The 25,854-nt window shown below is 33.7% G+C and overlaps 2 protein-coding genes and 3 non-coding genes across 5 annotated transcripts; all 5 read right to left on the bottom strand.

Annotated features, from left to right (window-relative positions):
• Positions 1-2,429: 2,429 nt before the first annotated feature.
• Positions 2,430-4,501, bottom strand: LOC148309116 (uncharacterized). Its single transcript, XM_088260592.1, has one exon. The coding sequence runs from the start codon at positions 4,176-4,178 to the stop codon at positions 3,318-3,320; it is 861 nt and encodes a 286-aa protein (XP_088116718.1). The 5' UTR covers positions 4,179-4,501; the 3' UTR covers positions 2,430-3,317.
• A 4,237-nt stretch (positions 4,502-8,738) lies between these two features.
• RpL7A (ribosomal protein L7A) lies at positions 8,739-18,452 on the bottom strand. The gene is made up of 7 exons (XM_088260667.1): positions 18,340-18,452; positions 16,027-16,141; positions 14,530-14,679; positions 13,806-13,894; positions 12,371-12,502; positions 10,598-10,720; positions 8,739-8,971 (listed from the first exon to the last, which is right to left on the bottom strand). The coding sequence occupies exons 1-7, from the start codon at positions 18,352-18,354 to the stop codon at positions 8,789-8,791; spliced, it is 807 nt and encodes a 268-aa protein (XP_088116793.1). The 5' UTR covers positions 18,355-18,452; the 3' UTR covers positions 8,739-8,788.
• Positions 12,574-12,648, bottom strand: LOC148309115 (small nucleolar RNA SNORD36). Its single transcript, XR_015837605.1, has one exon. It is a non-coding gene; the product is annotated as a small nucleolar RNA SNORD36 (small nucleolar RNA).
• Positions 13,963-14,036, bottom strand: LOC148309114 (small nucleolar RNA SNORD36). Its single transcript, XR_015837603.1, has one exon. It is a non-coding gene; the product is annotated as a small nucleolar RNA SNORD36 (small nucleolar RNA).
• Positions 14,749-14,817, bottom strand: LOC148309113 (small nucleolar RNA SNORD36). Its single transcript, XR_015837604.1, has one exon. It is a non-coding gene; the product is annotated as a small nucleolar RNA SNORD36 (small nucleolar RNA).
• Positions 18,453-25,854: the final 7,402 nt, after the last annotated feature.

The raw sequence follows: 25,854 nt of genomic DNA, 5'->3' as shown, positions 1-25,854 counted from the left end.
TCCGATAATGCTATTCTTATGTTGGTTGGGGTGAGTGAGTGTGTGTGTGTGTGTTTGTGTTTGTGTTTGTGTGTGTGTGTGTGTGTGTGTGTGTGTGTGTGTGTGTGTGTGTGTGTAGTACCTATTTAAACAGTTGGCTTGTTGAACAAACGGCAACGATCAATCATTCACCTAATTTTCTGCTTATGTCATTTTTTATGGAATTAGTGCTTTTCCCAAATATATCTACGTCATTAAACATTTTATTATAAGTATCCATAATGCGGTTAATTGTAGTATTTCTGGCAAAATCAGTGTTACATTTAGGTACTTGAAAAAGTTGATTATAACGCGTTTGCCTTTGCGGTACCCTAAAATGGATGCGGGTAACCAGTTCTGGTGAATCTATATTATCAGAAAGGATATTAGCTAGTAAAACCATATCAGCTATCGTACGTCTATCAGCAAGAGTTTGGATTTTATGGAATGAGCACGCTTCGCGGTAGTCGGCAAAAAAAATATGTTCTTTACGATTTAAGATTTTTACGATTTTTTTTTGTATTCTTTCAATTTTATCCGAGTGATTTTTATGAGAAGGAGACCAAATTGGCGACGAAAATTCAAGTAAACTACGCACGTAAGAAAAATATACCGTTTTAAGAGTGATCGTTTTGTTAAAAGGTTTAATTGTGCGTAATAAAAATCCAAGTGTTCTGAGTGCTTTGTCGGTTATGCTCTCAATGTGGTGATTAAAAGTTAATTTTTCATCGAGTATTACACCTAGATCGCGAATTGTTGAAACAGATTTAATATTAGTATTATTTAAGTTGTAATTGTAACTGATAGCGTTTTTTTTTCTGTTGAATGAAATCTTTAAACATTTATCCGGATTAAGAGATAACATATTATTTTTACAGTACACGGATAATCTATTTAGATCTTCTTGCATTCTATGACAGTCATTAGTATCTCGAATGTTTAAGTACACCTTCATATCGTCAGCATACATTATGAATTTACAGTTAATAAAACAATTACCTATGTCATGTACATAAATATTAAATAGAAGTGGCCCTAGGTGGCTACCTTGGGGGACGCCTGAAGGAAGCAATGAAAACTCAGAAGTATGACCCCCAACTACGACTGCTTGACTTCTATTGCTTATATAAGACCTTAACCAACCTAAAAGATCATTACATATACCAATTCCTTTCAATTTTTTTATAATTAACAAATGATCAACACGGTCAAATGCCTTAGAATAATCCGTGTATATCACGTCAGCTTGCAATCCTCCGGCCATATATTCAGTAATATCTGTCGTGAACAGGGCTAAGTTAGAGACTACGGATCTTTTGCGCATAAAACCGTGTTGCTCATTTGGAATGTGTAAAGCAACTTCAGATAATAAGTGATTGTAAACAAGCAATTCAAAAATTTTACCAAATACTGGTAAGATTGAGACAGGCCTATAATTTTCGACTTTATTTTTGGCACCACTTTTATGTATAGGGATGATGAGTGCTCTCTTCCAGGTATCAGGAAAGACTCCATCTTTTATTGAGCGATTAAACAAGATCGAAAGAGGTAAAGCGAGTTGACTTGCACATTTAACAACAAATAAAGGCGGAGTATCATCACTTCCAGCACCTTTGCTAGCATCCAATTCAGTAATAATTTTGAGTACGTCATCAGGAGAGGCATAGATTGATGATTTAACATTACATAAACGCTCAGAGAATGTAGAATCAGTAGAGGCCTTATCGACCGAGTTACTTTGGGTATAGACTGAATTAAAATATCTTGAGAAGTTGTCAACTACTTCCTGGGCATTGTTAGATATATGGTTTTGATACTGCATATTCAATGGAATGTTATTAGAGTTACGTTTACCCTTGATATAAGACCAGAATGATTTTGGGTCGCCAATAATGGCTTTTTCACAATCAATTATGAATTTACGAAAACACTCTTTTTGTACTTTTTTTTTGTCTGGCCCGAAGCAAAACAAATGTATCATAGTCACGTGGATTATTGAATTTTTTCCACTTATTATGATATTTTGATTTTTCTTTGATTATTTTTATGAGCGAAAAACTATACCAACGCGGATATGAGTTGTTTTTTACAGTTTTAGATGGTGCAAATTCATCCAGAACATTATTTATTACCAAATAAAATTCTGCAACCGCTGAGTTTACACATTCACAATTGGTAAATTTATGTTCCCAGTTTATAGTTGACAGAGAATTGTTAATAGATTCATATTGCGCGCGTCTAAAGTTGTACGTAACACGTCCCACTTCGGGAAGAGATCGGGTGACTGGTGTACTCAATTCCACAGCTAGTGCCGGATGATGACAATCCTCCTTCACAAAAGTGAAATCACTACGATGTACTTTCAATTCCGTGTTGCTAAGCATTAAGTCAAGAATCCTGCCATTTGAGTTCACTATGCTATTGTACTGATGCAAACCAGACAATGACATGCACTCACTCAGTATACAATCTGCACTACCTATAGCGTGCGGTATAAGGGATAACGCGACAGGATCTCGTTCCCAGACAATATGTGGTAAATTGAAATCTCCCATCACCAAGAACCGATCATTGGGTTTGTCTACAGAGAGCTGGCCCACCAAATCACATAAACTATGTAACTGAGAAGCATGAGTGAGACCTCCAGGTATATAACTACATGATATGTGAAGTTGACTATTATGGTTAAAGTTATCCGAAGGAATGGTTATCCAAGTGCATTCAGCCTCGCACTTCAAGTTAACGTTAATTTGGGCACGAAGTGTACGTCGCACTGCAATGAAGACCCCACCTCCACGAGAATGTCCAGTTACAGTCTTATCACGGTCACAACGAAACAGATCATAGCGTTCGTCTATTATTTCGGAATCAGATATACTATCAGTAAGCCAGCTCTCTGTGACCGCAATAATGTCGTAGTCATTATTAAGTACATTTTGTGAAAATTCAAGAAGTTTGGTTCTCAAACCACGTACATTTTGATAATATATACTTAAGGCGTGATAGATTTTAAGATTGCTTGCAGCCATAATTGCTGTTTGACACACTGAAAATATTAATGAAATTAATTGAGAGGTATGATTGTGATAAAATATTGATCTTTTGGGAGCCTCCGATGGAGAGCCAGCACAGAGCTGCCATTACAATCGTTGTAAGCTTTTGAGCACCAAGCATTGTAAGATATATGAATAAGGTGTGTTGTGTGATGTATTTATATGGAATAAGATTCTGTATGTGTAAGTGTGTGTAAGTGTGTAAGGAATAAATTAGAGTTTGTAGGAGTGGGAAGGCAGTAATCACTATGTAATTTTCTTGAGATCCTCTTTTGAAGTTATTGATATAAGGCCTGATTTGTCGCATTTTCTTGCATAGATACGACAGTTTTTTGTCCATATATAGGAGTATCCTTTCTCTCTCGCGAGCGTCCTGCAGGATTTATATAGAATTTTATGTTCAGGTATCAGGTGCTCGTTGACGAACAGTCGTTTAGAAGTACCCGATAATCCTATATCGTTTGTGGTAACGCCTCGTGATCTGCGCAGGCCGGATAATATGCTGTCCTTAAGAAACCCAGTGCGTAACTTGGCTATAATGTTGCGCGGCCGGCCAGTGACGGAGACCATGGGCTGCACACGAGTTGCAAATTCTATATCCGAGATCAATATTGGTGTATCAGCATGCTTTGCAATTTTTATTATTATATCTGCCAGGTTTTCATTCTTTAATTCTGGCATACCCATAATTTCGATATTTTGGAGTCTCGTTTTTTGATTTTGCTGCCGTTGTTCAGATTGAAGAAGGTGGACATTTTCTTTCAAGGAGCAGATTTCTTTTTCTAAAATTTCTGTGTTATTTAATTTAGCTGATTTTTCTGAGGCAAGTTTTTCGAGGGAAGAAATGCGGTTCTCGAAAGATTGCAGCTCGTTTTTGATAAAGCTCCGCAAATCATCGAACAATTCTCTAAAAGCAATCCATTTATTAGATTCTTGTGCGAGGTTGTTCTTCAATTCTTCATATCCATCTCCTATTCTCTTTAGTTCCACCTGCATTGAGGTAATAGCGTTGGCCACATCGACACCTGCTGAGAAAGGTTGAGGTGACAGCGCCGAAGCTTTCTCTGAGGCTCGAGTCTTCATGAATTCTTTTCTGCTATGAGCCATTATTTAATATTGTTTTTAAATTTTATTGTTTATGTATTGTTTTTACTGTTTATGTTTTTATAGTTTATTGTTTATGTGTTGTTTATTAGTTATGGTTAGTTTCAACCAACAAGAGTTAAACGTCACTTTAGTTTAAACATGTAACAATAAAAACAAGTGTTAACAAACAATGTTTTATATTGAATTTAAGTGAGAAATGGATCACCATAAGTGTTGCACTATACATAAAACTAGCAAACAACTTCTCCACTTACTGCCGAAGCACTTTTTGATTGTTGATATATACTTTAAACTAGGATATTTTACTTTTTAGTAGCACCTCACTCTCACATGTACTAACAAGCACGGGTAGGTATTTTACTCGTGCCTACATGCTTAATTAACAAGTAACCTAAACCTAGAAACACAATATTCAAAATTTTTGCAACAAATCTAGTTGATAATATTATTATTCAATCCGCTTTATTTACATCTTATTCCTTAACAAAATAAAATAATATTGTGTCAAATTTGATGAAGTATTAATTGTATGAAGTACTTACGACTCTATGATTGATTGAAGCTGTCTATGATTTTGTAAAACAATTTATTTAACCCTAGATTAACACTGAGTGCCAGTGTCGGCCACCGGTGGCCCAAGGTGACACAAGGGATTTTAATTGGGTGTCGTCGGCCACCGGAGGCTTAAACTAACTAACTAACTAACTAACCATCACGCCGCTTCCCCGCAAGGGTAGGCAGAGAGAATAGAGCGCCACACCACTCTGTCCTTGCAAACATTCTTCGCCTCTTCCACGTTCATGCATCTCCTCACACATACCCGCCAATTGTTACGACTCCTAACTTGACCACTTTCAAGTATTTGGCATACCTGATCGTGCCATGTTTTTCTCGGTCTTCCTCTGCTTCTTTTCCCACTAACATTCGCTTAGGCTTAAACGTTGTACCTTATATTGACTTTATATAACAATACATGATATCCAATCTGTGCGGAGCACCGAGGCAACACATGTAAAGAATATAGTGACAACTTGCATGTATTTAATTTTTTTACGATATTTTACGTGATATATTATGTATTTCTTCTTCTTCTTCTTTTACTATCTCTGCTCCCTATGTGGACCATATGGAGTCCACAAACTGTCTCCAGGCTTTTCTGTCGGCCGCCAGTTCCCTTGCATTCTTCCAAATCAGGTCCGCGTCCCGAAGTTCTGACGAGAACTGCCGACGAATTGTCAGCAGCGGTCGTCCTGGGCGGTGCTAACGTGATGCCTTGTAAAAGATGCAAGCTTAATTTAGGCTCTCGGGAGGCATGCGGAGTACATGGCCAAGCCAACTGAATCGTCTTTTCTTGACGACGTTTGTGACCAAGATTTACCAAGCGAGTTAAATAAAGTGTCAAAATTCAGAATTATTACACTTAAAAGAGTAAATTTTAGTTTTAAATCTAATTCCTTTTAGGGTTTTCGAAAAAAAAAGTAGCATTAGCGCCATCTATGATGCAATAGTAAAAGTTAATATACAATGTTGTCCACATAGAAAAATAAAATTTAATTCATCTAAGTAGGTACTTCTAGAAAGAGGCCATTTTGATGTTTGAAAAATTAAATAAATAAATTATTTAATAGTAGTAGTATTATATATGATTATTATTAAAGCCTTAAGATAAAAAATAATACAAACCAAATTTTAATAGTTCTTTTCATATTCAAATTTATTTATCGGACAATTTATTTACATGGCGCCGTTTTCATAAGAAATCATCTGAAGGGTGCATTACAATTTACAGAAATTTCGACACTGATGTGGTTTAATTTTGACTGATTAATTACTAGTGGGACATTCAACAGATAAAATTCAGATGGAAATAGCGAGAAACTCCTTTTTCAAAATGCATATCCTAATCAACAGTAAAAACCTTTGCCTACGCACAAGAATTCTAAGGTGTTACATGTTTTCAATGATTCTCTATGGCTTAATCAGGTCAAATGACCCTGTAAATACAGGGTTTACAGCCTATTATTGTATAGTTTAAGTGGTCGCTTTATCTTACAAAGAGTACTAAAATAAAATTATACAATGTTTTTTGGGCTCTATGCAGTTGGGATTATTGAATATATAATTTTGTTACTGTTATGTATGGTTTCAATTGCTGTTTTTCAAACATTTATTTCACATTATACCTACCCACAATGTGGTTTAAAGGATATGGAAGAAAATCATGCGATATATATTAGGCCTTACGCCGTTGGTAACATTATTTATTAGCATTTCACAACCAGAAATTCTAAGCGTAGATTTGGACACACTTAAAAATACTGTCGAATATAATTTTTGTTACAATATATTGTTTATTTCTTCAAAAGTAATATCTTATATCATTCCTGCTTTTTCAGACTGACCAGAATTCTATTATTTAAAAAAAAAACATAAATGTCAACGTTTTTCTCTCTTGTGACACACGAAGAAACAAAAAGCGGATTTTCTCCGATTCATCCATTGCGGACTTGGCTCGTTTTGGTATAGAAAGACACAAATAATCAATACCAAATGTTGGTGATTTCCTTTTGAGTTGTGGACCAAATGAATTGACGACCTCTAGGTACATTCTGATACTTTCTTTCCATTGTATTGTATAATATTTTATCCTCTTGTTACCTTGCTATCAGAGAATTATTGCTGATTGCCGCCACTTTCCCCTAAATTAGATCCTATTCAGAGATGATTATATTATTATATTATATTATACGTGGGTATAGCTTTTAGCCTAAATTATATATCCGCTATTAAACTTAAAGTTGAATTTACTTTTAAAACCACATATATATGACATTTCCAACTACTCATAGTGTATTTTGCCAGTTTATAGAACGTTGAAAACTTTATAATATGCATCATTAAGTCAAAATTGCATTTTTTCCAGTTAACGCTTTTTGCCAGTACACTCACGATATGTATGTATGTATATATTGTTTAACAAATAACTGAAAATGAAAAAAAAAATGTATGTAAAAGACAGTAAAAACACTTGCATTTATTTAAACCCCTGTAAATCGAATCTGGGAACTCCACCACACTATAAAAGCAGAAAATAATGGGTATTAAAAAATATATATATTTTAACCTGCAGTGGGGCTCCGCCCCTGTGAGCCCGCAGCCCCTCGTCGTTTTGTAATCCTGATGCTGTATTACCAGGCAAAGTGGAAAGTGAATACAGTATCAGCATTGCTAGCTTGACCTTATAACTTCCAAATATTACAATGCGATTATGATTAATGAAGTTAGCTACAGTATGTATGCAAAATATCGCAAATGTAATTGATTTATATGGCCATACATGGATTTATAGTCCACCTTCATAGTGTTATGGTTAGAGCGTTTAGCTACCGTGCTGAAGGTTCCCGATTCAATTCCCTGGGTGGGTCATAAATTATATTGGTGAGTTTTCAGTCTAATATTCATTTTAATACTACCCTGGACTGATGCCTAAGGCACAGGGTTGATCACCTTGCCTTCGTGTAATTAGAGATCAAGATAACTCTGTGTCGATACGATGCAGTGCCCTATGCACCATTGGGTGCGGATAAGGGTAAGAAGAATGCATAAAAGTGTCATACTTTGCGTGAACGCTACTCAATCGTAGCATATTTCCTCGTAAAAATATGCATACAATATTTGTTTTATTTTATTTATTTGGGAATTATACAGCTTACATAAAAATATGAAAAATAGTTAGATTGACAATTATAAAAGCCAATTAAGAAGGTGGGAGTAAAAGAGAAAGGGTATGGTATAAAGTGGAATATGCAGGAAGAAAAAGGAGAGGAGAGAAATCAATTAGAGTGGTCATGGTATTTGTTTTTCGTAAATTTGTGTTGAACATTAGTGACGAAGTAACTGTATATGGAACATTGTAAACCGACAACAATGTGTTAAGATGTCAATACACAGTATGAATAATAAGCCACATTTTTAAACAAAAATTCATTAAGACCTTGGTATTCCAGCCCAAGAAATCAAGTTTTCAATCCTGGCTACTGCCAAATCATACGTCTAACTTTGATAGTCGCATAACAGACATATTTGTGTACTAGCAGTCATTTGCAGCAGCCGCAGTCAAGGACTTACATATCTTACTGTACTACCATATATGCAGGTATTTTTAACATCTAGGATTTTATTAGAAAGCTCAAACATATTTAACGCCTTACTCGCAACAATTGAATTCACTAACCGACCGGCTGCACTGAGAGCCACACATCATTTCACGCCTGATTTTTTTAGAATACATTTTGGTTTTGTTTTGTTAGTATACTGAAAAAATATTTAATAATTAGTTAGAATTTTTTTTTTAACTCCTTTCAGTAACTCTTCTCTTCATAACCACATATTCATTTAGAAGAAACACTTATTTTTTTATTACAAAACTGGTATTTTAAGAAAAAAAACAATTATGTTAAATTTTACCTTGGTTCAAAGAAAATTAAGTTGCTATTTAACGTATTTAGGGCCTTAGGAAATGGATAGATATTTGGTTGGTGAAATAAAATAAAAGAGGTGTTTAGATTTTTCCGTTTTTATTGTAATTAAACTTATAGGTCCTCTGTAGTCTAGCCGTGCTTCTGCAGCAGTTCGCTGGCCTTGGCCTTCTCCAGCTTGGTGATGCGCGCCATGGACTTGGAGCCCAGCAGGCCGCCGCCCCAGTGGCGGCGCAGCTCCTCGTAGCGCTCGTTGAAGTTGGTCTTGATGGCCTCCACCAGCTTGGCGAAGGAGGCGCGGTCACCCGACTCCACCTGGACGAGGAACGACAGTCAGTGGGGGTTGGGTACAAGTGTTAAAGTAATACAGCGTAGTTAAAGGCGTACCATCAGCAGGTATCTATTGGTGGTAGAAGAGCTTTCCGCATAGCATTTTAGGATAGCAAATAAAACATCATTTCATACGCCAGATTCTCTAGTTACAATGGTGATGAAACCGACGGCCCCTACGTAAAGTACTCTATCTGCAAGTCTGTTCTTTACAGGAGAGCTTAGATTTTTTTCAAATAATTCTTTTTATTAATTAACGGTTTTATCTGAAACTCTAACTAGTATTATACATTCAAAAACACGATAAAATAATGTTTTAAATCGTTTTAAAACTTTATGCTTCGTAATTATGTAGTGTTTTAGAAGTTCAGTTCATTTCGAAAATTCGATGTAAATAGCATTTTATACGCCCGAAAACTAGGCGTAATTTTTATTGTTTTGTTTATTTATATTTGTAGATAACGGTCAGTTGATAACGTACACCAAATATCTCAAAATTGACAAAAATGTAGTTAGAGCACTTTAAGTAGGGCACGTCGAAACATTATTTAATAAGTTAATAATGCACCAAATAAGTATTGGAGATGCCCAACAGTCATTATGAAAAATAAAATAAAACCATCCCACATGTGTTGGAGCGCTACGTGAAGCGCAGTCAAGGGATAAATTGAGGAGTCATTGCTTCCACAAGGGTCACAACCCTCAGTAATGAGGAGTAAGATCCCACGTACCGATTAAAGGTTTTTTAAAGGATTAAGAAGCTCGCCTTTTATTTTAGAAGCTAGTTTGCAGATGGAAGAGGGAGCGGGGAAGATTGATATGAAATATACAATACTAAACCCATGCCTATTGAAAATAAACATTTCAAACAAATTGGTGGGAATCAAACCCATGTTTACCAGTTTCGCAATCTAGCATTTACCAAACACAACGCCACCTGTGGTGAAAAGATTTCGTAAGAATTATTTGGTGTCTCCCATACTTACTACAATAAAATATTAGCACTAACAACCGTGGAAACTACATTAGCGTTCCATGAAATATAGCATATATCGCTCACTCCTTTCAATGTCATATATCGAAAAACTAGATTTTTCAGGAGATCGTTTTTATAGTTTAAGAATAAAGTAAAATGTATTAAAAATAAATATCAAGCCACTTATTTAACTTTTTTACTGTGCCACAGATCTTTTTAGGTAAAACCTGACTGTTTTTTCTCCATTTAAAAAAAAAACATTAAATAAACCTTTTCTTCAAAATGCAAAAACAACACTTTCTGCCCTGTAGCGAATAAATATTAAGTTAAAAATATGCCGCTTTTGCTGGGATATAGTACATTTTCTGGACATTCCGAAAACATGGAGTGAGCGACATGTCCAGCTCCCATCTGTGCTGCACAAGCCCCTATATGTATATCGAAACATTGTATATGCCAAAATTGTACATACTGAAATTTTATATATCCAAACATTGTGTTTATCCTATTTATGACGTTGTTGAAAAGAGTGAGCGATATTTCATGGAACATATCCTCAATGGTGCATAGGACACAAAACATGTTATTGGCTACTTAGCAAAGCGCGTTGGATATAATGAATGCAGGTTACTCACGTTGGTCAGACAGATGGTGCTGCAGTTCTTCCTCCTGATGAGGGCTCCGAGGCGAGCCTTGCCCTTGATGATGCAGTACGGGACTCCCATCTTCCTGCAGAGGGCGGGCAGGAACATGACCAGCTGGAACGGGAATACTCCAATTACACACCGGAAATACCTCTTCAATTCTATACCCAGGTGTCACATTTTACACTCAGTCTACTGCATTAGAAATCTATATGGCTCCTTTCAAATAATATTCATTTATTTATTGACTTGGTCCATTGGACATCATGGGATTTTTATTGTTTTATGAAAAGCTTGGTTTTTTTTTTGAGGTCAAGGGATCTTGCATCCCTATTGCAGGTCTATTGTGACCTCCTTCTGTATTCTCACTGCCAAGACCCACTTGAGACATGTTACTCACAACCTGTCTTGGTGGTAGGAGCTTCACCTTCTCGGAGTCCAGTAGAGGTCCTACGAGGATGTGACTTCGTTTGCGAGTGAGTGCGTCACAATTGTAGAGAATGTGACTTGGTCCATGGGACATGGTGAGATTTTTTTTGTTTTATGAATAGCTTGGTTTCTCTTCATAGTGATATCCTAGGGATATATGTCCACAGTGGTTTCCCATCAACTTCTCTGGAGGATTTTCTGTCGGGTTACCATCCCTTAGCTGGGTGTGTCCAGTTTCAAGCTCCGTTACAAATGTTTAGCTCAGTGTCAATGCGACATCATTGATTGGGGCGTCCAGAGATGCTCTTTGTCAGTCTTGGATGCATCCCCAACTCAGTCGAAGAAATTCAAACATCATTGCTAAACACTTGTATTTGCAGTCGAAAAATTACACAAATGAATGATAAATTTGGTACAACATAAACATAAGATGAAGGCACCTTTCGAGTTTAGGTAATTACCTAAATAATTAAAGGGCAAACCATCACGCATATAACCATATTACTTAAATTAAAAATCTGTCAAAAACCTTACAAAAACTCTCATTCTTCAATCTTTGCATGTTAACTTTTTCTCCCTAAATCTTATTTACACCTTATTTTGCATAGGACACTATCATATCGACACACAATCATATTTATCATTACGTTAACATGGCAAACACCAATTTTTATGGGATGTAAACATGCAACGCCTCTACTGTGTAGTGATAAGCGCGTTTGGCTATCATACTGGAAGTTTGGGTTCGATTCCCAGGGGCGTTGAAACAAATAAAAATGATTTGAACTCATTTATTTAATATCACCTCGGATCGGCACAAGCGCTAGACTGATCACCTTGCCTTCATCTATTAAGGATCAAAATAACACTGTGTCAATACGATGCAGTGCCCTATGCACCATTGGGTGCGGACAAGGGTTAGAAGAATCTAGAATGACACTTCGTCCGCCTCCGTGGTGTAATGGTCAGCGTGTTTAGCTACCATGCTGGAGGTCCCGGGTTCCATTCCCAGGGGGGGTGAAAATAAATATGAGAGATTTTACACTGTAATATTTATTTAATATTACCCTGGACTAGTTCCTGAAGCGCAAGAGTGATCACCTTGCCTTCGTGTAAGTAATGATCAAGATAACACTGTGTCAATTCTATGCAGTGCCCTATGCACCATTGGGTGCGGATAAGGGTTATGAGATAATAAGATAAGAATGACACTTGGCAGACTATGCGGGTATTCACACAATTGCCGGAGATATTGCTGTCACCATTGTGCCAGCAACATGCTCGCATTCCTCACGACATGGAAGAGAAGAGTGATATTGAATATGGGTATTGTACCTCAATGGGGTCGACATCGTGGGCAATGATGACCAGCTGTGCCTTCTTCTTCTCCACGAGCCGTGTGACGGTGTTGGTGCCGGCCCGGATCGTGTTGGGCCTCTTGGAGGGAGCCTCTTCCTTGCCGGCAACCTGGAGGAAAGCAACGCAAACAAATTGTTAAGGGTTGATAGACGCATCCTGTAGGACTCGAGTGATGCGATGGACAGTCAGTGTTAAAAAGCTCGTATGGTATTACATTCATGGTTTTTTTCATTGGCTTTGAATCATCATTTGGAGTACAATGTACAGTTACGAGTACACAATATCATAAAAAGGTAAAAAAAAAAAAAAACAAAAATGTATTAACGACTATAAATGTTTGACATACAATACAATATTGTCATATAGATGTCTACCTCAACAGAGAGCTAATTTTTTATGGCGGCATTTTAAGTAGTCTTGCAAAGTTGACTCATTTGAAACATGCAAATCAAATTCTTTATTATTGCCTCGACTCTTTTTTTTTGTTTCTTTCATGGCCTGCCAAAACTTAAAGGTGGGGACTGACTGGAGCATTTCGTCGTAACATAACGTCGTAATATCGCTCACGGCGAGCATCACCGAGTATCCGAAAATATGGATGGAGCACTCGGCTCGCTGTACTGACTGTCTGAATGCTCGCATCGTAACGTGTTACGTTACGACAAAATGCTCCGGTCGGTCTCCACCTTAAGAGTTTGGAAGCGTAGAAAATTTACAAAGCATTTTTTTTATTACTGCTTTTGACCCGAGACTGCTGGATAATCTTTGAAAATTGGGTAGTGGTCCAGAGATTAGTGTCAAATACTCCGAGCCAAGAGTTTCTAGGTTTTGAACCCAATTTGCCACAGCAAGCCTATTTTTAGTAACAGGCAGCTTAGGCCTACGAAGATAGAGACTGAAATTGAAATATTTCTGTTTATATCACTACTACTCTGCCACGCCAATCTGTCTTTGCACACAATCTTCGCCTCTTCCGCATTCATGCATCTTCTTCTTCTTCCTCCCATGTTCGCTCCCTAGGTGGAGCATATGGCCAACACGAGACGTCTCCAAGTCACTCTGTCACGCGCCATCTCTTTGGCTTCCTCCCAGGTCAGTCCGGCATCTCAAAGTTCCGCTGAGTGTAGTCGGTGAATGGGCGCCGGAATCCTCGGGGTTGGAAGAAGAGACATGAGGGGTCGATGCTCTCAGGTGGCATTCTAAGGACATGTCCCAACCGTGTCCACCTTCTCCTCTTTAGGACTTCCTGTATGAGGGGCTGTTGAGTTCTTCTCCTCACATCGTCATTCCTGACAAAGTCATGCCACTTTATACCCAGTATTCGCCTCAGGCACCTATTCTCAAAACTTGCTAGTCTCATGCATACACGCCGATAATTCAAATAAATAATAATAATAGAAAGCAGACTGACCTTTGCCTCGGCCTTCGCCTTCAAGCGCTGTTTCTTTTGGATTTCGCTCTCGGGCCGGTATTTAGTCAAGATTTTGAAAAGACCCTTGGCTGAAATACAAATAATACAAAATGTAAACTACCAATGAAAACATCAAAGATACAAATTAGATTTTCAATACAAATCAGTGTTAAAAAGCTCGTTGTAGATATGCAACATGGATTGATTCAGATTCAGTGTTCATCATTGTGTTGTTTGTGAAACTTTGGACTGTTATTTTGTTATAAAATTTTACACGTTGACTGACACAGCATTTTTCAGAATTCCGGTCTAAAAAGCCAATTTCATTTAATCATATATTATTAAAAACTCGTAGCTATACGAATATGGAGAGTAAACACAGTAGGTAAAACTACCGCTTTGTTGAACAATATGACGCTGGATATTGACCTGTTCTATGTGTGAAGGAGTATTCCAAAGCAGGATTCTTCTACATCTTTAACAAGAGTCTTGCTTACTTTTTAATTAATGTTTTTAATGTATACGCCTTAAATGTTAGTTTGTAATGTATATATTAATTATTGAATAAATTGAATTGAATTGAATAGGAGATAACTCATAGTCGGTGTCCTAGCAAAGAACGCAATCTACGAGTTACCTCGTAGTTGACAGTCAGCGTGTCATCTGTCGTTTGGCTGTGAAATTTTGACTGTCATTTGGCTGTGAAATTGCGGCTTGCACGTACCGGTCTGCTTGTCGAGGGTGGACTGGAACTGGTGTATCGGGGGAGGGACCTTCAGCCTCCTCTTCAGGACTGCCTTCTGTCGCTGGATCCTCACGTACTTGGGCCAGCGGACAAAGCGAGACAGGTCCCTCTTGGGCTGCACATCCTGACCTAGAGGGGGCATAGAGGCGATACGTGAGAAGAAGCATTGCGACAAGAGGCGGTTAGAAATAGATGCTGATAATTTCAGTGTTAAAAAGCTCAAGATAGAAACATCACTGTGTTCAGGAGTATCGTTCATCATTGTGATCAGTTGAGAGGTACAGGAAACAAATACAGTGAAACCTCTATCTATCGTTCCTCGAATAATCGTTTTCCCGGATGTGTCGTTTATTTCTTCTACCCCGGATTCATTTCATACAAAAATAGATCGCATCGATCGTTTCTATCCAACATTTTACCGCATTCATCGTTTGAATTACGCTACATATTTGATTTAATTTGTCTGTTTTTTACTTTTTTTTAATTTTCTCAATTTTGTTACATTCGACGACAATATTTCAACGTGTGGGATACAGACTATCGAAATCTTGTGTGATGGATACAGCAGAAGAGATCTGAAGATCTTTGGGTTCTGTTCAAATTTGTATTTTTTTGATTAATACATTTATTTACATCTAAAACATGTATTCTTTAAATTTCAACCTACCAATGGTTATGCAATTGGGAGGACGGTATCTTTACTCGATCGTATATCCTTGTGTATTGACTTCTTTATCCCGCATTTATTGTTTTCCCGCATTCATAGTTTATTTCACTAGGTCCCTTTAAAAATGATAGATAGAGGTTTCACTGTATATAACATAATATTGAATTATGGAACCATCCAAGCATATGGATTTAAGCGACTTTGAGGCAGTATTTTAAGAAAATGGCGCTATATCGATTATCTAAATTTATTTTTATTACTATCCAGACTCCCCCACATCGCACTGCACGGCCAACAACCAAGGTAGCCGACTCCCGGGCAGACTGCCAACGAGACGGATTGACAGCTGAGAATCAACATCGCAAGAGGCTAATCCCTCTTAAAAACCGGCCCCAAGGCCTACACCACGAAGAAGAATGAGAATTATTATATATTATTATGTTGAAGAGTAATATCGTTGACTTTATACTAACACATTGATTGGTGAGTACGTGGTGCACACAGTACTGTATCTCACAAAGCGTGCCATACATTTAATAAATGAGATTTATGATATAATTTATTAGTATCGCTAGCTAGACATGTAGCATGACAACCGAGTGTTATGTCAGCGTTAGTTTGTTTTCTAAAGATGGCCGCCTTGTAGCCATGTTTTTCATTCTGCAAACACATTGTTTGCGGGAAACGCTTTAAAGCGTATTTTATATACTGTTGGTAGAGAGCGGCAAACGCCAAAAAACATTGTACATATATTAATTTAAGTCCAAGATGAAAGCCTTCAATGCTGGACACAAAATGAATGTATTTACCAATGCCAAAGTTGCGCGTCCTCTTTTCGAAGAGTGGGTTGACCACCTTCTTGGGTTCAGCTTTCTTCACCACCAGCGGCGCGGCTGCCACCTTCTTCCCGGACTTCTTCTTGGGCTGGAGTCAAACAAGGGTAATTTTCAGTTCAATCCGAGTGATCTACAGTAGACCCACTACAACATTATCATAGGTACCCCTTTATCTGAGGGAATTTTTGTTTGTGAAAGGAGTTAATGTTTTAAATTGTATTTTTACATTTCAACTAGCGGAAACGACTAATGCGTCTATATTATTTCGAGAAATAAAAATACTTTGTGTTTTGATACACTCACTTTTTTACTAACCAACTAGTTTCGGCGAAAACCTGTTGACCTCTTCAGGGTTTAATTTATGACTGAACCCTGAAGAGGACAACAGGTTGTTGCCGAAACTAGTTGGTTAATAAATAAGAGAGTGGATCAAAACACAAAGTATTTTTATTTATCGAAATAATATATCAATATGATCCACAGAGTTGATGCTTTCAATGTTCAAAACAAAAAAACAACAAAAAAAACAACAACAAAAAAATAATGCGTCATTTAAAATTGAAAACATTAACTACCTTATAATGTCCCGATAACGCAGTACCTATCTCAGCATTATAGGGGGGTTTACTGTATATGATTTACAAATTTTTGTTCAATACATTAGTAAAATTTACAAAAGACATCCATCTGTGGAGAGCACCGAGGCAACACATGTATATAGTGGATATAGTGACTAGCATGTATATTAATAATTTTACCCATATTTTATGTTATATTTGATATCAAGTTCTCAAAAAATATGTTACACTTATTTTTAAATTGTTTTTAGTAGTCCGCCTTAGTAGTGTAATGGTTAGCAGGCTCGGCTACCGTTCTGGAGGTCCCGGGTTCGATTCCCAAGGGGGGTAAAATAAATATAAGTGATTGTTTCACTGTCATATTTATTCAATATTACCCTGGACTGGTACCTGAAGCGGAGGGCTGATCACCTTTCCTTCATGTGTAAACGATCAAGATAACACTGCGTTTATATGACGCAGTGCCCTATGCACCATTGGGGTGCGGATGAGGGTTTTATTATATTATTTTAGTAGTTGGTGTTTTAGTGGAATACGAGGTTTTTTTATCATGGTAAATTTTACGTTGCTCACAATATGAACACATTTCGGACAGGTATTTTTACGCCTGTGGACCGCTGGCGACGGGGTAAAGACCTTAACAAAGATGTTGGTATATAATATTCATATAAAAACATTGGCTAATTCCTTCTTTTCTGCCTTTGAAAAGAGGCCAGCGCAGAAGGTAATAATAACCTTCCCGTCCTTAAGCATCAATCGACCGAACGGGTAGAAATACCTTTCCCATCTAAAGTGTGTTAAGGTATATTGAAACAAGTCTAGGGTTAGAGAGAATAAGTATGTATTACAAAAATAACATGATTTTATTTTTCAATACAAGCTTTGCAGATCTATTACAGATTTTATTTTCAAACGCAGTATTATAGCCCATTCGGCCCAATATTAACTTTGAATAATACAGAAAAGGCAAAGCATGGGTAATAGACAGGTACACATGGACCTAGTTCGAAATTTAATGAAGGCAATTGAAGATAACATTATTTTCAAAATATTTAATAAAAGAAATAGAGCTGTATTATTTTTCATTCGGAATTCGTAACGAAAACAACAATGAATTGTAAAATTAGGTACAAAAGAAAGTTCTACAAGCCCATCAACTAATTCAGATGTTCATTACCTATAAATATGTCAAAATATGGTTGGAATATGATCAGTCAGTATATAATTATCTTCAACTAGGTTGTCGCTCGCTCACCTGACATTTCGTTTCAAAAACGAGCAAACAAACTTTGTTTTAAGTATTTTAGTACTCACCGGACATTTAAACGCGATATGTTAATATAAAGCATAGCTTATTCGACATTAAAAGTATAATATACTGTTTGAATGGAAAGATTTCTCAACTGAAGTGGAAAAATAGTATTCTAGGTTATGCATGTCAAACACATATTTACGACACAAAATAAAGACCCCGAAGACGACATTATCAAAGAAAAATAGATACAAGCACATAAAAATAATAGAGAACGACTGACCACGTCCGATTCCGCCACATAACGATAGAAAGTAATTCAAATAAACACAATAATACGAAAGGCATGTGCAGTTTGGCACTTTCAAAAGTTCGAAAACACAACACAAATTTGGACACTCCGGAGGCAGAAAGACACGAAAATAAATATCATCGTGGATAAAAACACTCACTCACCTTCTTTTGTACCATCTTGAATGGTATTAAATGTACAGATTATAAAACCACGAAAAGATTCGTGGCCGGCAAACGGACATAAACCAGTCGGCAATAATGGCCGATGTAAAAAGACACTCCGCTGACGTTTCCGGCTACGGGTGAATACTGCGACACGATTGGTCCAATATTCGTCACGTGACACTATGTTAGCGCCAGTTTCCTTTGGCGGTGAGTAGCAAATAAATATTATCTTATGGTAATACAGGAAACTGTGATAAAATTAATATTTATTTTATGTATATTCCTATAGATGGCCCAACTTTAATTAAATAAGACTTTTATTTAGCGCATTTTTTTTGCATCCAGTGTCACCTAAGTATATATTTTAATGAAGAATGTATAAAGAAGAATGGTAACAACGGAAATTATTTTATAAACTTGTAGAATTCATATACCATTCAATTTTATAATATTCTCAATATTCGTCTTGAAACCGGTAGATATAAAAATCTCGGTGAGTAGTTATATAAGTAACTGATATTATTAACTTTTATGTAAAAAAAAAAAAAAAAAGTATTTATTTTTTATTCATACTTTAATGTATGTTTACAGCGCATTTTTCGTAAATTATTTATTATATATTTTGGATACGAGTATTAGAACTGATATACTTGTTCCTTATGCATAAATTTTAAACCAAAACATAAAGAAATTAAAGAAAGTAGAAAGTATTAGCTTTTATTGACAGACGAACGTCCTTACAAAATATAAATCAGCTCTGTGACATTTATGGAATCAGTTTTATGTTGTTGTATGATGATGTTGCGAACCTAATTCAAAATACGATATTATTTTATCTAGAAGGCATTGAGATACAAGATTTAGGCGCTATTAAATATTTTTAAAACACCTCCAAACATTCACAAGTCTATGATAGAAATAATAGTGCAATAAAAGTTCTACCATAGTAATATATTATTTCTTATGAACATTGAACATTGCCCGAAGGATTTGTTCAAAATACATGATAAGACATCCAATGTAATAAAAATATATTGAATTACAACCATTGTCAGCATACGAAGTCGTATAATATAATACTTCTTACAAATATCGCTCACTCCTTTCAACAACGTCATAATATATATTTAAAAAAAACTAGATTTTTCAAGAGATCGTTTTTACAATTTAAAAATATAATACAATGTATTAAAAATAAATATCAAGTCACTTATTGAACTTTTTACTGTACAACAGATCTTTTCTGGTAAAACCTGAATGTTTTTTCTCCATTTGAAAAATATTTACTGTATTGAAAAAAAAATATTAAACAATACATTTTCTTCAAAATGCAAAAACAACTCTTTCTGCCCTGTAGCGGGTAAATATTAAGTTAAAAATATGCCGCTTTCGCTGGGATATACTACATTTGTTGGGCATTCCGAAAACACACACAATTGAAAATTGACGATTTTGGTTATATCGCTTACTCCTTTCAAGAACGTCATAAATCAAAAATCGTCAATTTTCAGTTGTGCATGTTTTCGGAATGCCCAGAAAATGTGCCATATCCCAGCAAAAAAAGCATATTTTAAACTTAATATTTACCCGCTACAAGGCAGAAAGTATTGTTTTTGCATTTTGAAGGAATGGTATTGTTTAATTATTTTTTTAAATGCACTAAATATTTTTCAAATGGAGAAAAAATCTTCAGGTTTTACCTAAAAAGATCTGTTACACTTGATATTTATTTTTAATACATTGTATTATATTTTTAAACTTTAAAAACGTTCTCATGAAAAATCAAGTTTTTTTTTATTTATGACGTTCTTGAAAGGAGTGAGCGATATGACGTTGTTGAAAGGGGTGGGCGATGTATGTGGAATTATCAAATTGGCTTTATCATTGACGATTTTTTTTTTTATTTACAAGCTGTATAATTCCCAATCAAATAAAATAAATAAAGAAAATAAAACACAAATATCAGAAGACGTTTTTTTTTATTATTAAGTTTATCATTCATTGCACTAAATATTTCTAAGTAAGCAGGAATCACAAATACACAAATGTATATCTATTTATACAATACTTAAATTGACACATTTATTATACACAATATGGTTCATATTCTATATTATAATAATATTATATTTAGGACAGTTTTAAAAATATCTACGTACAGAAAAGGTTTATTTTAAATTATTTTAAAATTATATCTAAGAGTCGCATTGGATTTAGAAAATAAATAAGTAAGTATAGAAATAATTAAATTATAAAGAACAATGTCCACTACATATATTTGTAATCCAGGATTCGAACCTCACATACAAATGAAAGAGTTTCTGCTTAATAAAAAGCTTGCCTCATCCCACCATATAAAAATATCTACGTACAGACATGGTTTATTTAAAATTATTTTGAAATTATATCTATGAGTCGCATTGGATTTAGAAAATAAATAGGTAAGTTTAGAAATAATTAAATTATGAAGAACACTGTCCACTAAATATATTTGTAATCCAGGATTCGGACCTCACATACAAATGAAAGAGTTTCTGCTTAATAAAAAGCTTGCCTCATCCCACCATAGATGTCTCTAGTAAAATGGTAGTGAATTCGAGCACTTTGTTTCGAATTTAATCAATACATCTACAAGTTACAAGAATTTGAATAGTGTTTGTCAATCATGATTAGAATTTGTGAATGTTACATGTGTGTAAGGTGATCACTTAAACTAACCTATGACGGTTGTAAGCCCTGCAAATTCCCAGACATCCAATCTCTTCTTCAAAAAATAATGTAAAACATAACTCCTAATTGGAGATAATCCAGATTTGTGAACAAGTATTAGGACACACTAAAAATGTTGTAAATTGATAATATTAACGGAGAAATTTTATACGAGCATTTCAAGATTCTGTACAACCATTTTGTACAAATATTATCTGACTCGTTAAAATCTATTTCTGAAATAATAATAAGCGAAAAAAAAAACTAATACAAATTCAATTTCAAACATGGTAGATTTGTGAGTTAAAAATAATTTCATTCTCATAAAAATTATACAAGGTGTACTGAGCAGGATTGATCACCTTGACTTCACTTGTATGTAACAATCAAGAGAACAATGCATCTATACTGGGCAGTGCCTTATGCACCATTGGCGAATAAGGGTAAGAAGAAGTATAAAGTTTTGATAGGTAATAAATAAGGTCCAAATTATTATTTTAAATTAAAATTGCATGTACTGAATATTTCAAAATCACAAGTTACAATGGCATTTTTAAACAACTTAATAATTAAGTTGAAACTGAATGGCTACAAGGAAAAAAAAATAATTTGAAAACCGTTTGATTTATGTTTTATTTTATTTTATTTTTCTTTTATTTGTCTTAAAATACTAACTTCAGAATACAAATATTAGTGTTTAAAAAATAAAAATGAAATATTAGTTTGTAAAAAATGCGTAATTTTACGATGAAAAATAACACCACATAAAAACATATTTTATTTTCCGTGTTATTTCCGTATCGTAGATAAATATTGTTTTTTAACTATTTTTTTTAAAGCAGCAGTCTTGATTTTATTTTTGTTGAAATAAAAAAAGAAAAGATGTCGCAATTTAAAATATTTTTATTTTATTAATAATTTAAATACTTAAGTGTATTTATCGAGAATGATTGTTTAAAATGAGTGCTGAAAAGTAGCAAAATATCGAAATTCCCGTCGATTTGAAAGTCTTCAATTAAAAGTTCAGGTAAGTCGCGTTTATAAAAGCTATAGTAAATTGTTAGAGCACAATTCAAATCACAATATAATATTAAATATATAAATATGTACATGTAGTTATATAAACGGTAACCTATTTATAACGGTAAATTAATTAATATTACAAAGACTTATAAATCTAAGGTATGAAAGTCAACATTTTTAAAATTCTTTGGAATTTTTGCAAATTATACATATCATGAATAAAAATACACTTTCGAATGACTAATACCACTATTTTATTAAAAATCTACGAAGACACGTGTTTCGATGAACTCAAATTAATAATTGATTGTCTTTGATAATGATGTATAATGAATCGAAACACTTGTGACAATAGATTGTAATACCTAGTGGTATTTACCACTAATTTTGAAATCATAATAAATAGTTTAGTCAACTTTTATAGCTACTTTAGGAGATTAATAATTTCTGTCAAACGAATAGTTACAATTTCAAATTAATGTTTTACTTAGTAAATACCACTTTATCTTAAAATCTACTGTGACACGTGTTTGGATGCATTCCGCATCATTTTCAAACACCGTATGATGCGGAATGCATCGAAACACGTGTCACAGTAGATTTTAAGAAATAGTGGTATTTACTAAGTAAAACATTAATTAAAAATGGATAGATTTTACCACAAAGTGACTGCCGAATCAATTAATGGAATAGTTACAATTATATATATATATATATATATATATATATATATATATATATATATATATATATATATATATATATATATATATATATATATATATATATATATATATATATATATATATATATATATATATATATATATATATATATATATATATACGTAGTGCAGTCTACAATATTATAAACGGTGATTGTATTTAAAAACCTGCATTCCTATTGAAAACTTGGTTTTCGAACAAGATTTAAAAAAAATCTTATTTGCCCAATAAATAATATTTTTTATTGGGCAAACAATATTTTTTTATATGGAAACAAAAGTATTATTACAAAGTATTATTTTCCTGAAATATTCATTATCTCAATAAAAAATCACAAATAAAATAATGTAGACGTAGCAACAAGCTCTATTTAATTTACATACATATTAATAACGATTTTATTTTTTAATTCTTAGTTTAAATTATTGGTAACAATTTATCAATTAAAAGTCTAACCCTTAAATACCTAAATACGCAATTTTTCTTAATGATTTACGAAAGTACTTTTCTCAAGAAAAGTAATATTTTTTGTTTTTGACATGGTATATGAAATATTATTGAAATCTATTTACAGACCAGTCTGATGATGTCGGTAACGACGAAACCCGGTCGCTGGTCAAATAAAAATAAAGTGGAAAAGCTAAAAAAAAAAATTGGTTTTAATCTAATAATATATTATTATTGAAATCATAAAACATAAAATCGAACAAAATTTCTCAATTTGAAGATCTTGCAAAATCGTCATTATTAAGAACGTTACGGAAATTAATGGAAATTACTGTTCAAATCTAAAAAAAAACAAAGAAGTTACCTAGGTATGAATATTTTTGGATTATTTAAAAAAATATATTGGAATTCAATCATTTTGATAAATGTTCTATAGAATGATTTCCTTCTTTCTATTATGTACTTTTACTCGTTATTCCAAAGAAGAAAAGTTATATTTAAAATGACGTGATATTTTGGCACATTAAAATAACAATTAATTTAATATATTTATTTAAAAAAATAAACATTTGCTTGTGAAAGCTACAGTAAAAGAGAAGGACTTGAGGACTCCTCTTCCATTTCCTTTCGCATGCAGTAGTGTCATTCAACTTACATCATATATATTTCATCCACTGTATTCCACACTTTGAACGGCGGATAAGAGGAAAATTACATACTTCAATGAAATAATAGTACAAAAATTTTCAACAATATATTTTTTTAAATGTTATGAAAAATGTCAAAAATTATGTACAGTTTCTTGAGATGACGATATATTTGAACTGATTTGTATTTCATCACCTATTAAGGAACGATTTCTTGGGTATATTTGACCCCATACATTTTCTGGAAGGTTACTCTCATTTAAATTCCTAAAACGTAGGTACACTTTTTGGTTGTAGTTAATTGCACACTAGCAAAAATTTAGGACATTTTTAAAACTAAATACAGAGATCATAATTGATACATATATATATATATATATATTTATATATATATATATATATATATATATATATATATATATATATATATATATATATATATATATATATATATATATATATATATATATATATATATATATATATATATATATATATATATATATATATATGTATATATATATATATATTTACAATAAATTAGTGTAATAATTGAATGAGTCTTATTATAAATATTAACACTTACATACATAAGCATAACATATATGCGATATTGATTAAATAATTACATTTTTTAATTACATACGTAGAATACATTAATCGTTTTTTAATCATATATTACATAGAAATTGACATCCACGTTTAAATTTTAATAATTATTCAAATTATGTATATGTTCCCCTTCGGGGTGTAGTGATTGGCGCACTTGACTACCATTCTGGGTTCGGGGTTCGATACCCACTCTTGTCACTCTTTTCACTCTTGTCATTCATTTTATATGATTCTGGACTGGTATCTGAAGCGCAGGTCTGATCAAGTGCTTTTATGTAAACAAACGATCAAAACAACGCAGCTTTGATACGAGTAAGTGCCCTATACACCATTGGAAACAGATGAAATATTTACAATAAAAATATTTTTTTTTATTAATCAGAAATTGTATTTTTTAACATACTGATGATAAATCCATATTTTTTATTCGAAAGAAGATGGAAGTCTTAGCATACAAGGGCTTACGACCTGGCGTTTGATGGAATTAATTTATATAATTAATTATATAATTTATATAATTAATTAATGTATATAAATTTATTACTTAAGCCAGCCAAATGCCAGGTCGTAAGCCCTGGGATGCTCAGACTAAAATAAAATATCCATATAACAAAATATACCCATTTGTAATATATATATATATATATATATATATATATATATATATATATATATATATATATATAATATATATATATATATATATATATATATATATATATATTATATATATATATATATATATATATATATATATATATATATATATATATATATATATATATATATATATATATATATATATATATATTTATATATATAATAAAATAAATTTCCCGTTTTAAGGACAAAAATAAATGGTCACGTTAAGTATATATAGCCACATGTTTGTTACATACATCCAGACGGAAGTTACGGAAGTTTCCGACTACCGGAAGGGATTGGCTTCGATTGGCTGATCAATGAATTAGATATCGAGGAACGATAGACGTAGAGAGGTACTAGCGGGTGTATTGTTTGCAATGAGGTCTTACTGCAGCGGGGGAAATGTTTACTGTGTGAATCAGAAAGGAATGGAAATTGTACGCGATTATAGGGAAGTATTTATTTTTATTTATTTTTTGACATCTTATCAAAGATGAAGAAGAATATGGAAGTCTGGGCATTTACGGGGCTGACGACCGTCATAGGCTGGTTTAAGTGATCACTTTACACACCTGTAACATTCACCAATTTTACCCTAATAATGGTAGAATTGGTGAATAGTGTGGTGAGTAGTGTGGTTGTCTATTGACAACCATACTCAAATTCTTGGAAGTTCTATATATACGAGCCTATTTTGAAACATT

Source organism: Brachycentrus maculatus, unplaced genomic scaffold (assembly GCF_059751285.1).
Source record: "Brachycentrus maculatus isolate JH-2025_06_01 unplaced genomic scaffold, ASM5975128v1 h1tg000139l, whole genome shotgun sequence".
Taxonomy (NCBI): Eukaryota; Metazoa; Arthropoda; class Insecta; order Trichoptera; family Brachycentridae; genus Brachycentrus; species Brachycentrus maculatus.
This window is presented reverse-complemented; position numbering and strand designations above follow the sequence as displayed.

Coding starts and splice junctions, on each gene's coding strand:
- LOC148309116 (XM_088260592.1), bottom strand. CDS start 4,178: ATGGCTCATAGCAGAAAAGAATTCATGAAGACTCGAGCCTCAGAGAAA.
- RpL7A (XM_088260667.1), bottom strand. Junction 14,680..16,026: donor GACGCGCAACTTTGGCATTG/GTAAATACATTC, acceptor TGCCCCCTCTAG/GTCAGGATGTGCAGCCCAAG. Junction 12,503..13,805: donor AGGCGAAGGCCGAGGCAAAG/GTCAGTCTGCTT, acceptor GCTTTCCTCCAG/GTTGCCGGCAAGGAAGAGGC.